The sequence below is a fragment of the Chelmon rostratus genome, chromosome 2 (assembly GCF_017976325.1).
Source record: "Chelmon rostratus isolate fCheRos1 chromosome 2, fCheRos1.pri, whole genome shotgun sequence".
Classification (NCBI taxonomy): Eukaryota; Metazoa; Chordata; class Actinopteri; order Chaetodontiformes; family Chaetodontidae; genus Chelmon; species Chelmon rostratus.
In genome coordinates, this window is record NC_055659.1 from 15,201,931 (window position 1) to 15,214,373 (window position 12,443).

Genomic DNA, 12,443 nt, shown 5'->3' on the forward strand with positions numbered 1-12,443 from the left:
GGTATTTGAAATTACTCCCAGACCCACAGTGCTGTTTCTTGTGATCAGTATATGTGACCACCGGTTATATGCATAAAGTCACACACGGCGGTGTGTGTAAACATCTCACACTCATCATGTTTTACTATAAATGAGATAGAAGACATTCAACCTTCTCCTTTGGACCAAATGCAAATGAAATCTTGTTTCATGAATATAAGACTAAAGGCTAAAAATGTGACTTTCAATCGAGTTTTTTTATATGCTTTAGTGTTTAATTAAGGAACATTTTGCATATAGGGTAGATATACATGTGTGTGTGTGTGTGTGTGTGTGTGTGTGTGTGTGTGTGTGTGTGTGTGAAAGAGCAGCTGCTGAAATTCCCACAAAACTCGTAAAAGCTTTTCATGGCTTTGCTTTTCTTCTTTTGTGGTCTGAGGATACTGGTATATTATTATGTTCATACAGCATGTTTGCAATACAGCACGTTTTATGGAGGCTGCTCATATTTCTGTTCATCGTATTTTTTGCATTAAAATGTTTAAAAACCTTTAAAATGCTGCCGTCCGTTCTTGGTGTGAGTGTACCTTTGACATGTTTATGTGAAACAGTTGAAGCGCTTCCTCATTGCTTGAACTGAGGAGCTCAGATAGTTAAAAGTTTATTGCAGGTTTCTGGTGGGTGAATCCCACAGTCAGAGGTGGCGAGGACACTGTCTGACCACATCGCTGGCAGACAGCCAGGCAGCTATTGAAGGGAACATGATGATCCTGTTAATTATAAAGGTGACATAACACAAGTGAACCTGATTCTGCAAACCCACAGGGATGTTGTCAGGCGGCTGAGTAATCTTCTGAGCAATCAGTAATAGGAAGAAAGGAGGTTTCACACACTCTCTAATTGGTACATGTTATTCACATCAAAAGCAAACGCTGGTACAGAAAGAGAACAAATGTGGCCTCCTGATCCAGCGACACCACCCTCACCTGAAGCCATTAACAATACATAAACAGATCATTTTTAAAAGTTCATCAAGGCAGTTGACTCCGGCTCACACAGAGATTTGTTTGTTTTCCCAAACCCTTGTCTGAACTGCGGTGTCCTGGTAGCTTTGTTGGCACTCCCCCCTCGTCTTGTATGCTCAAGTGGAGGTCAAAAAAGAATTCAGCTGGCCTGAGCTGAACCGAAACGCATGAACAGATTTCTAAATTGACACACGGCCTGTGATGTTGTCTTCCTTCCTGAAACATCATGAACATCTTGTTTCTGTTGTGGTGAAAGCAGCGACCTGGTAGGCGAAAGAAAAATGACACAGCCCGAAGTTAAATACATTTTTTGTAGCTGTTCTAAATGTAATAAACATATTTGCGTAGATTTATCACACATGTTTTGAACTTTAGAGCCTCTTCGGGCTGGAAGGTTGGAAAGATTAGCTCAGAAATGACGGAGAGTGTCCTACATTCTTTGTTAAGATAAACCAATAAACAGTACGGCTTCTTGATAATTGGTCACATTTACTAAATATTGTGTGAAGAGCTAAAAATCTGACAAGCGTTCGCGAGTGTGCGCCTGTCTGAATGAGTGTCTTGGTGTAACCAGAAGCACGCGGGTGAGTTCATTCAGGGATACAGGCTGCACAGTCATCAGGAAGTGAAACAGAACAGAATGTGCTGTACTAATCTGATTGAAAAACACTGCCCTGAGTGGAGGCACGAAAAAAAAAAAGAAAAAGAAAAAAAGATGTTTCATTTAAACAGCTAAAAGGAGAATCCTATGGCAGCAGGAGGATGTGTAGAAAGAAAACAAACTGAGCTTAACTCTTCATTTGGTGATAGAAAAAACGTGTGGCGAGGATAAGGTTAGAGAAACACTCGCTCCCACACAGACGTGCATGCGACTAAAATAAAGCTGAGCAGCATAATGCTCTTTGTTTGTGTTCTAGGCATCCGTGTTACGTACATGGGAGTAATCTCCTGAGTGAGCCCTTTAATCCCTGAACTTTTGCCCCCCTGAAGCAAGAGTTCTTTACTGCTGTGTCTGCCAAGGACCCTAAATAGTAAATGATTCCTCGCTGCTGCGGCTGATGATAAAGACAAACACAGGGACGAACAAGAGGAATCTTCATTTTATTTAAAGCTGCAATTCAAAATTCCAAAGGCAAACTGCAGACTTGTTACGTATTCAAAGTGTTGTAAAATGTAGTTTAAGTAAAGCAAACATGTTCAATGTGTAAGCAGAGTGGCCCCTGTTACACTACCAAATTATACATTACAGTATTAGATTGCTATTAAGTGTAAGAAGCATTTTAATAGCTAATTGAGGTGAAGCTCATTTCAAACTCTGAATGTGCTGTTGGGTGGTTTAATGTATAACAGTGCAGGGTATCTGGTAGGATAACCATCTGTTTTGTATAGCCTTCAGATAAACGCAGTGGGGTAAAAAGCATAATGTTGCAATAAAGTAAAAGAATGAAGTGGCAAGTTTGACTCGTCAAGTAAAGTGCCTTAAAATTGCAGGTGAAAGTGCTTATCGGTAGTTCCATTCCACTACGGACTCTGGTCAAACCACACATATTTGGAAAAATAGAAATAACAAAAAGGCTGCCTGAGGGTTTTTTTAAGACATGAAGTGTCTGTATTCATTCGGGAATGTAGTCTGAGGTGTTTTTCTGTTTCGCTGTTGTGCGAGTTTGTTATTTAGTAGCCTCGGCACTGGATTACTCTCATGCATGATGGGCACACAGTAAGGATAAAAGAGTGCAAGACTTCCAGATGTGGCTCATGTTCTGATACTTTTGTGTTTTGTCAGTTTACACTCTGGTCCTAAAAGGAACATTATGTCATTGAACTGCATTTTTCCAACAAATAAAATGACAATGAAACGTAACCCTGGTGTTCTGTTCGGAGACCCCCTTTAACAACTCAATCAACATCATGGCTTTTCCTCATTTTACCAGCAAAGCTTATATTGAACTGGTGACATATTTCAGAACTCGGCTGCAGAAATAATGCATTATTTCTGTTTGGCACCCGCCCCCAATGTTGACCATTTAGTCGAAACAACACCTCTTCAGAACAGTTTTCAACAAACACTGAGCATTATAACCTTCATGAAGGAAGGGATTATTGAAGATTTTTTTGTCAGGCTGCTTTAACGTTGGCAAGATGTACCTAATAATCTGGCATCTAAATGTGTGTGTTCATGCTTACCACATAATACAAAACATATCTCATTACTCGGTCTAATGAAAGTGCTTCATGGCCATTTCCACATTTCCTCCGATGTGTAAACACAGTTTGTGGCCAAAGAAAATGTTATTACTTCAATACTTTTCTATAGAAGGTTGTTTAATGTAGTCAGGAAAAAGCGTTTGGAGGAAGAAACTGGTTAATTTTGAACCTTTTTTTTTTTAGTTTGTTTGGTTATTATTACACATGCAGCTCCAAACAATGAGGAAGTAAAGCCAGTGACACCAAAACACAAGGGCTAAAGCTGAAACTGAGACAATGCTGTCCTTCATGGGGTAGCTCCTCCACCAGACCTCTGCTAATGAGGGTTATTATTCTTCATTCAATTATCAGGCACCAGTTACAAGAAAGTCCAGCAGGCCCCCATACAGTAGCAATTTCATCTGTCAAGTCAGGGAATCATTGATCGAGTCATGTGTGAGTAAATGCTTGATAACTAATTTGGCAGTTAGAGGCCGTTCCAAACATAATTAGGGAGCACATTGCTAACCAGTTACCACAAACAAGATGACTGACAGTTCGCTCTACAAAGGAGACATCAATGCAAAATCAGACGCAGCTGACTCCAAAATGTGTCAGATTAAAGACTATATTTAGGACTAGTGTGGTAACAGAACATGGTAATTTACAGGTTAGGCACACAAATTTGCAGATTTCCTCTTCCAGCATGTACTGAAGGAAGCTTGAGGAGTGAGAGGTTAGATTCAGGTTCAGCGAGGTTGGATTCAGGGTCACCGAGGTACAAAGGCTTCTGTAACTCATACCTTTTCCCCTGCTCTGCACTGCGTCTTGAATGTGTCCCCATACAGGAAGTGTGCACACAGTGTCAAACCACCGACGTGAACCCTAACAAGGGGTCGTTTGTGGTGTTTTCTCCTGTTGAGCAATAACCCTCCTGCTCTCTTGATTTACTTCTCTGCACAGTAATAACGAAATGGCAGGCATCAACTGTTTTCTGTTTTTGATGTCGCACAAATTAAGTTTGTGCTTCCTGTCAACACGAAGCATAACAAATATGTGATGTACCATCTGCATCTGTGCAACGCATTTGATGTAACGTGAAACTTCACATGCACACTGTTGAGACGATCGATTGTTTCTTGTTCATAATAATAGGGATTCAAAGTGAAATCTTAATAATTAAAGCCTCTTGAACATAAGCCATTTTCTTATTCCTCTGAGAAGGATGGGAAGAAGTCCTCAGATCCTTTACTTGAGTTAAAGTACCAACACAACGAAATAAAAATGCTCATTTGAAATCCTAAATCCCATCCTCCAGCTCCATGTACCTGAAGTGTTAGAAGTTCCTCTTTTGCAGAAAATCATACCTTTGTGACTGATGTGATGAACAACATCATTAATGCTGAAGTTCAAGAGTTTGAAATACTTAATATACAATTAGGTAGTTTAGTCCAGTTGTGTCAATGCCCTGCAAAAAGGCTCTCAAGGTGAATCTGGGAAGTCATGAGATGATTAATGGGAGACAAAAAAGGAAAAAAAAGAGTTTTACCTCTTAAGACCTCGAAACACTTTGAGTGAAACAGTGTAAAGACTTTATATTTCTGGTGGAGCTGCTGACAACTAATAGCTATCTGAATCATGACAAGGGGACCTAACTGGACAGCTTTGTTTGGGGCCACAAGCAAAAAAAATTGGGATTCACAGGCTTAATCTGAAACAATTTATTGTATTTAATTGAATCTCAAAGTAAACAACAAGTGCATGTAGTGCAGCAGAAAGCACAGTATTTCATCCTGAATTGTAGGAAATACTTAAGGAAAGAACAAATTACCTCAAAATCATATTTAAGTTGAGTAAATGTACTTAGTTACATTTCACTACTGCAATACTCAGCTTCTGTGCTCTTTTTCAAACATTTCTTCCTGTTTGTTTTGCGTCTGTGTTGCTGTTGAACAGTTTAATTTGTTTTTCATTTGGACGATGGGTTACAGTGATAAAGGCCTGCTGCCATTGTGTGTTTTAAATCATTATGCATGATATGGAAGAGGAGGGAGAGGCGTCACATGTCTCCACGCTGTGGACATCCAGTATTTGCTGAAAGAGATCACGTCCAGGCTCAAGGAAACAGGAGCGGCCGTTGGTAGAAAATCTTCTTCCCTGAAGCACAGACAAGGTTTGAAATGAAAGTCATCAGTGAGGAGATGGAGTAAACACTCAAAGGTAGAGGATGCCATTTGCCAAGAAAGCGTGTGTGTGTGTGTGGTTACAATACATTGTATAATTACCTACTTGCACTAATGTAAATGTGTGTTACTGTAGCACTGCCATCATTTTGTCTTAATTTGTGTTATAACCCCAACACATTATAGTGTAGTGAGCTGTTGATTTCTTTGTTTTGCCGGCATATTTAACAGTTTGTTAAATAAATCTTGAGTATAATTAGAAAAAGATTGTTTACTGCTTACAAACTTTAAACACATTCGATCAGGAAGTGGTTTTGTGCTCCCTTTGTAAAGAATGACCAAAAGAAAACATGCTTGTTTAGAACAAAGCTCTTCGTGAAACTTTTCCTCAAACCGTGTGTGATCAAGTCTTGGCTGACTGTCCACTCCGGTGCAGTAGGTGGCGGTATGTGCAGTTAACGATCTGCCACTACACGCAAATAAGAAGAAGGGTGAACCGTTGTCTCTGTAGTGCTACCGGTGCTGCTAACGACAAGTCAAGCTAGCAGCTGAGGCGGGCGGCGTGCAATCTGCTGCTAACACTTTTGTCCAACTGCAGCTACAAAAAGGTGAGATACACTTGTGGAACACATTGGTCTACTTGGTTCCTTTCACGCTTTATAACAGATAACATATAACGTTAGCTCCTGTGCTGGTGGACTCGGAAGTAAATGTTCCTTTCAAACATTTCGTCGTGATTCATGCTAAAAGTGCTAGCTGCCTTGATCTGTTTTAGCTAACAGCGTTGATGTTTGCATGGCTGTTAAGGGGTTTGGAAATCCTGGGAACGTTACTACTTAGTAGCAAAGTTCAACAGAAATGCTCCTGTTTTGTGTCGTGATTGTGTAAATCATTCAACGTGTGTCTTCAATAAACAAATAGTGCGAATATAATGTTTATAATTATCCCGTCGCTGTTACGAACAAGCTAACGAATTTTGGCTGCTAGCTAGCGGTAATTTGTTAATGTACAGCCAACGTCAACCATAATACAGAGTGATCTATAACAATGGCGTTACAACTTTTGGTAATGTTTAATGGTATGACTTTAATGGCAGTTAGACCAGTAACGTTATGTGTGAACATGCGCAGCACTGCTATGGTTTGGAAAAGCGCTGCAGATCTGCTGAGTCGAGGACAACGTTAAAGCCGGAGAGACAAGCTATCGATACCGAATACTGATTGCAGGGTTTCCTGTGTAGACTGAGATAACATTAAATGGAAATAATGTTTGGCATTTATTTTACACAAGTGTCAACACGTTATAAACAGGATGTAACAGTTTCTGACTTTTTTTCCTTTCAGGCACATCTGATTGTAGGACTGTTAGAAGAACATACTTGAACCTGGTGAAATGGGAGGTAAGTTATGATGACTTGTTACACCGTGTTGTTACTTTCCCTCTAACTGAAAACACTGCAGGGTTTCCTCCAGGGGAGTTTTAGCCCAGATGAGCCAATGATGTGTCAACATATCTTGTCTCATCTCAGTTTAGTGTTGATAGTTGACAGCTTAAACAGCAGGCACACTCATACTGCACTGCATACAAGACATTCCTTTGTTGTGTGAATTAGGGATGTCAGTTTCGGTTAGCCGGGAACTAACCGGTTAAGTGTGCGTCGAGGAGCAGGCTGGACTGCATCTCCTAGTCAGTCCTATCCTGGAAGATTTCAGTGTCCTGGATAAATGGGAGAAATTCTGGTCAAATATTATCTGCGTCTGTGGACCCTATTTTCACACACTGCAATGGCCCAAAACATTTCCATTACGAGAAATGTGCTTATTTTTCGGAGACGATGCCAATTCAAAAACACATCCAGAGCAAATATAACAACACGGCAACAAAAGCATGCTGCAAATGAAAAACGTCCTGCAGAATGCCAGAACAAAGCATTAACAGAAAAACATGCTGCAAATACAGAAACATGCACAACCTCTGCAAACAAATGAAACAGAAAAACACTGCATATCCAGAGTGTAAGTTCTCCAGGCCTCTAGAAGGAGCCTGGTTTCCAATGAGAGAGACAGACAGAGAGAATGAGACAGAGCCTTCACTCCGTTGCCCTTGTCTGTGAGAGCTTACCAGCAGTCGATGGTCTTTAGTTTGTCTACCCTGGCCGGCTTGACTTTTAGCTCATCCTGCTAATACTCAGTGTTTTTCAGTGTGGTTACTCACAGTAACTGTTGATGGCATAATGGACTTGGGCTCAAGGTACTGAACCAGCTCTTCGAATCCCTTGCCAACCACCACACTGATTGGTAGCATATGGCTCTCAATCGTACACCACACCAACTGGTTGATGATCGACCGGGATGCGTATGTATGCCAGTTAACTTATAGACCAACATGCGTGAGCAGTTGAACATATTCTCAGTAGTTAACTGATTAACAGTTAACCATTGACAGTTTTGGTGTGAAATAGTGCCTCTGGTCTCTTCCCCTAAAGGTTAATGTTTCATTTCAAACTGTGGTATTTCTTTGTGAGGCAGAGGTTATTTTTTGTTTTTGTTTTTTGTTTTTTTTTAGGTTGACAACCTTTGCCTCAAAACATAGTATTGATAGAATCCACAGTACAGTATTTGAAGTGTATTTAGAATTACTGCATGGCTAGCAGGTTGTGTCTCACTTTAACATTACAGGTCAACAGAGGAGACAGATAATATTCTTTCAAATATTACAGTTATCAACAAAATTATGCAAGAAATTGATGACTAGTATTCTGCAAGTGTTCATGAGAGTTCAGTTGTTGCCTTCACTGAATGTCGTGTAAGGGTGCAATGGATCACAAAACTGTCAGTTCAGATCGGATCCTGGTTTTTCGCAACAGATCTGATCATTTTTTGCTAATCAGCCAAAAAAAAGGGGCTAAATTAAAAACTGTGCTGCTTTGGCTCTGTTGTGGCCGCCTCTCTGACTATTGTCAGTTAAATTCAAAGAAGAATTCAATGGCATGGAAAATAGACGTTTACATTGCCAAAGTGTGAAATAAAAACACCAAAAATATCTTTAGACAGAATAATTGTGACATACAAAACAGAGATGCTTATTAAAAATCCTTATCTCAATGTTCATGCCTAATTAAAGAGACACATTCAGGTGGTCAAAACAAGCCTTAACACCAAAAAGTAAAAATTTGAAAGAAGGTAAATTTTATAATTTAAAGTATTGTGGTTTGGAATTTTCCAACCCAAAATATTGAGGGTTTCTAGTCAGTTTATGTACATTCAGCTTGCAATTTTTTAATGGATGACATAGAATAAGTTTTAATATGTCGGCAACATTTGTCGTTCCATGTTTGTTTATCTGTCTTTCAGACCCTGCTCTTCACAGAGACTGTCCCCTTGACTGCAAGGTTTACGTTGGGAATCTAGGAAACAATGGAAACAAGACAGAGTTAGAAAGAGCCTTTGGGTACTATGGTCCTTTAAGAAGCGTTTGGGTTGCCAGGAATCCCCCAGGCTTTGCTTTTGTTGAGTTTGAAGATCCCAGAGATGCATCTGATGCTGTGAGAGAACTGGATGGAAGGTAATGCCTTCTGCACATTTTTTAGTAGTTGTTTCTTTTTTTTGTTTGTTTGTGTTTTTTGAGAACTTTCACACTTGTGCCTTTTTTTGTTTAGAACCATGTGTGGCTGTCGCGTGCGTGTTGAGTTATCCACTGGAGAAAAGCGCTCTAGGAGCCGTGGCCCTCCTCCATCCTGGAATAGACGCCCTCGTGAAGATTTTAGGCGACGTAGTCCTCCAGTCAGACGCCGGTATGTATTTCCTACTCAAAGATTCATTTTAATATTTTATTTACAGTCTCATTTGAAGTGTTTTTTTTTTTTTTTAAAGGCACAAATGACAAAGCAGATTTACGTTCCCCAACATTGGTTCGTTTGGCAAAGCTGTTTAAATCTAAGAACCTCCCATGCTGGCAAAAAATCTCTCCTATCTTTAAAACACAGACCTATTAAACCTTTGTCAACCTTTAAGCCAAAGCGAAGTAGGAGGTTTAGTCTCTCATTGGTCATCACTATGGCCTAAATTGAATTGTTAGCAGGTCATATTAGCAAAACAAAATGATTATTGGCTCAATACAAAGTGAGTTCATCTATAGATAATCTGTGGCTCTGGCTGGTTCAGTTCAGGATATAGTTATGTCACTCCCTTTCTTTAATGTGTTCTAATTCTGCATTAACTGAAGTGATACTCTTTGAATAAGATTATTTCATCCTTTCAAGGGTACTTGTATCTGTGCCAATTTGGACAACCAAGTCTAAAGGCAGCTTATGTCAACACTTGACTATTTATGAACTCTTATAGCAGTATCCTGTAAAAAGACCAAGCTCCACCAGAGTGATATTGCTGTACGGGGACATCTTAAGATGCACAGTTTAAACTCCATCATCCATCAAACGTTTTATAGGTACTTTCTAGAATTACTTTCTGCAGGTGTAAACTTTGTTTCAGTTGCCATCTATTAATAAAACTGAACCCCGTTGCAGAGTCACCACCACGCTTCTCACCATCTGAGTCAGTCAACTAGCCCTCTTTCAGCATCATGTGACTGCTGACCAGCGGGCCCCAATCAGCTTGGCTGGTGTTGTCACATGACCCAGGCGCACCGCCAGTCGTCAGGTTCCACCAACCTTTTGGTTCCTGAGCATGCAGTTCCCAGCATCCTCCTCTTCTTCCTCCAACCTTAACCCAATCGACAGCGGTCCACTTCACATTATCAACCAATCAGCGTCTTTACTCTCTCTATTCTCCACACAACTACTGTGTCAACGGGAACAGCCCTTGGCTTACATCCCTACCCATCCTCCCCCCCCAAAAAAGGCAGGGAAAATCTACAACTACCCCTTCCAACAAGCCACCAACCAACTTCATATCTCCAACATTTGCATCATGTGGCAAATCCTCTCTGCAATTCGACCTCTCTCACCATCAGTCTGGCTTCCTTGCGCCATTTCTATCTTGTCCAAATCCCCCAAAATAGTAAGTTGCTTTTATCCTGCTCTTTGTCGTTTTTATGCTTAATCTAGCTTTCAAAGGTGCTTGACAGTTTTCCCTCAGTAGTTATGTTATTAAGAGAAATGTCAGTGCAGAGCTGCAAAGATCAAAAGTTGTGGTCAAGGAACTTTGCTGTCAGTCCTTAATTTTCTTTAAAAAAAATTTATCGGATGTTCCCATTGTAATTGTGCTGCTGAGTGCATTTTCATGGCTCGACATTAAGCCATTGAATGATATCAGGTGGAGGGGGTGTCCCTTGTTCTTGATGTTTCAGTACTATCATTCTTTTCCATGAAAATATCCTTTCAGCTCACATTTAAACTCACAGTTCAAATGTTAAGGTTGTTTTGCAGAATTCTTTAGAGCCACTACATGTAAGTTACTAATGGTTTCGCTTCAGTAACAAGACCTTTCAGTGGTTCACAATATGTCCTACGTCCAGGTTCCTTTGAACTAAGAGTGAAGACAACCACAGTCTCTGTTTCCGATCAGGTCCGCAGTATAAAGCAATTTACCTTTTGCAGGACTTCGTGTAGATCATTGTGCACTAGCTCTGTGCCTGCAGGGTAGCAGCATTGCAGTAGACAGATTGTCTAAGAATATGTTTTGCCCACTTGTCATAATTTAGTTAAGCAGCATATGTCACTTGGTGTTCGTCTCAGGCAGGCCTTAATGTCGAGCCCTGATTTTGTTCCATATTCTGAAATCTGGTTCCCATGATTGGTGCTCAGTGGACAAAGTTTCCTTTTCATGAGTTGATATTGATGCAGTTCATGGATGCAGATGATCCTTCTATTAACAGACAAGGAACTACGTGTAACCACGTTTCCACGTGTTACCCATGTCTCTTTAAGGATCACGAATACCAAAGGTTGCGTTAGTGATAGGAAGGGTTAAATTCTCTTTCCTGATGTTTTTGTTAAATTTTTTTAACTTCACCTACACTATAGATCACCGAAGAGGAGGAGCCTCAGTCGCAGCCGCAGCAGGTAAGCCTGTAACAACTGTATGATGGTCGATAATGAGTAATGAAATCATGTTTGTTTGTTTATTTATTGAGTTATTTTGGTTTGTTTAATCAGGTCTCTTTCAAGAGACAGACGCAGATATCGGTCTCTTTCCAGAGACAAGAATCATAAGCGCTCAAGATCCTTCTCACGGTCTAGGAGGTCAGTTTAAGTATCAGTCATTGTTATAATACTGTACTCTAAGACTTAATTGTATTGGGGAAATATTTCTTATCAGTCATTTTTCACTTATTCACTTGTTTGTTTTTTACAGTCGTTCCCTGTCTAACGGGAGGAAATAAAGACCTTAAGGATGGTTCATCAGCTGGATCCTGCTATGGTTGTGAAAATACAAATTTTTATAGTCATGTTCTTCTTTGTAGATTGTGTTTGCCAAGACAACCTAAGGTCGACCATGTAACATATTGTGTAATACAACTCTGTTGACTTAACAACAAAGGACCTGAACTGTTTTTCTTTGTTTGTCGGTTCTCATGGCTGGATTTATCTGTTTTACTCAAACGTTATTTCTCTTTTAATTCACTCTATAAACATAAAACGAATTCTGTCTTACCCTGCATGGTTCGAAAAGGAATACTAAATTTAGTTTTACTTTACCGTTCTATCCTGTTTTTCTTAACTGTTGAATTACATTCATGTGATGTTTTTATTTTGGATCTTTTTGTTCTGTTTTTTTTTTTTTTTAATTCTTGGTTGACTCTTAAATTACTGGCAGTGGGTTACTGTGAGCTGCATCACAAAGCATATTTTATACCAGTGACAGAAAGCAGCAACAAATGCTGGGGACACTGGTGCTGTTATTTGCAGGCTATACTTGAAGCCTAAAACATCATCTTTAGTTATGTATTTTAGTTATGCCTTTTTTGCAAAAGAAGGCATTTAATCAACTTTGCTTGATTCTCTGAGCTCTGACAATTTGTGCTGATGCAGTTAAACAACTTGTTCAATAAATGTTTTTCCAAGGTGACATTATCTCCTCCTTGCCCTGCTTTTTTGTGTTGGATAGTAACG

At 39.9% G+C, this 12,443-nt stretch overlaps 1 protein-coding gene across 2 annotated transcripts; it reads left to right on the forward strand.

The window, feature by feature from the left end:
- Positions 1-5,312: 5,312 nt before the first annotated feature.
- On the forward strand, positions 5,313-12,399 carry srsf3a (serine and arginine rich splicing factor 3a). Of its 2 annotated transcripts, XM_041963233.1 has the most exons (8): positions 5,313-5,408; positions 5,808-5,979; positions 6,715-6,770; positions 8,725-8,935; positions 9,030-9,164; positions 11,355-11,393; positions 11,487-11,573; positions 11,686-12,399. In XM_041963233.1, the coding sequence occupies exons 3-8, from the start codon at positions 6,764-6,766 to the stop codon at positions 11,711-11,713; spliced, it is 507 nt and encodes a 168-aa protein (XP_041819167.1). In that variant the 5' UTR covers positions 5,313-5,408; positions 5,808-5,979; positions 6,715-6,763; the 3' UTR covers positions 11,714-12,399. The 2 variants fall into 2 exon arrangements, with proteins under 2 accessions (XP_041819167.1, XP_041819175.1); XM_041963241.1 differs by lacking the exons at positions 5,313-5,408; positions 5,808-5,979; positions 6,715-6,770; ... (1 more) ...; positions 9,030-9,164; positions 11,686-12,399 and adding exons at positions 9,721-9,817; positions 9,897-10,389.
- Positions 12,400-12,443: the final 44 nt, after the last annotated feature.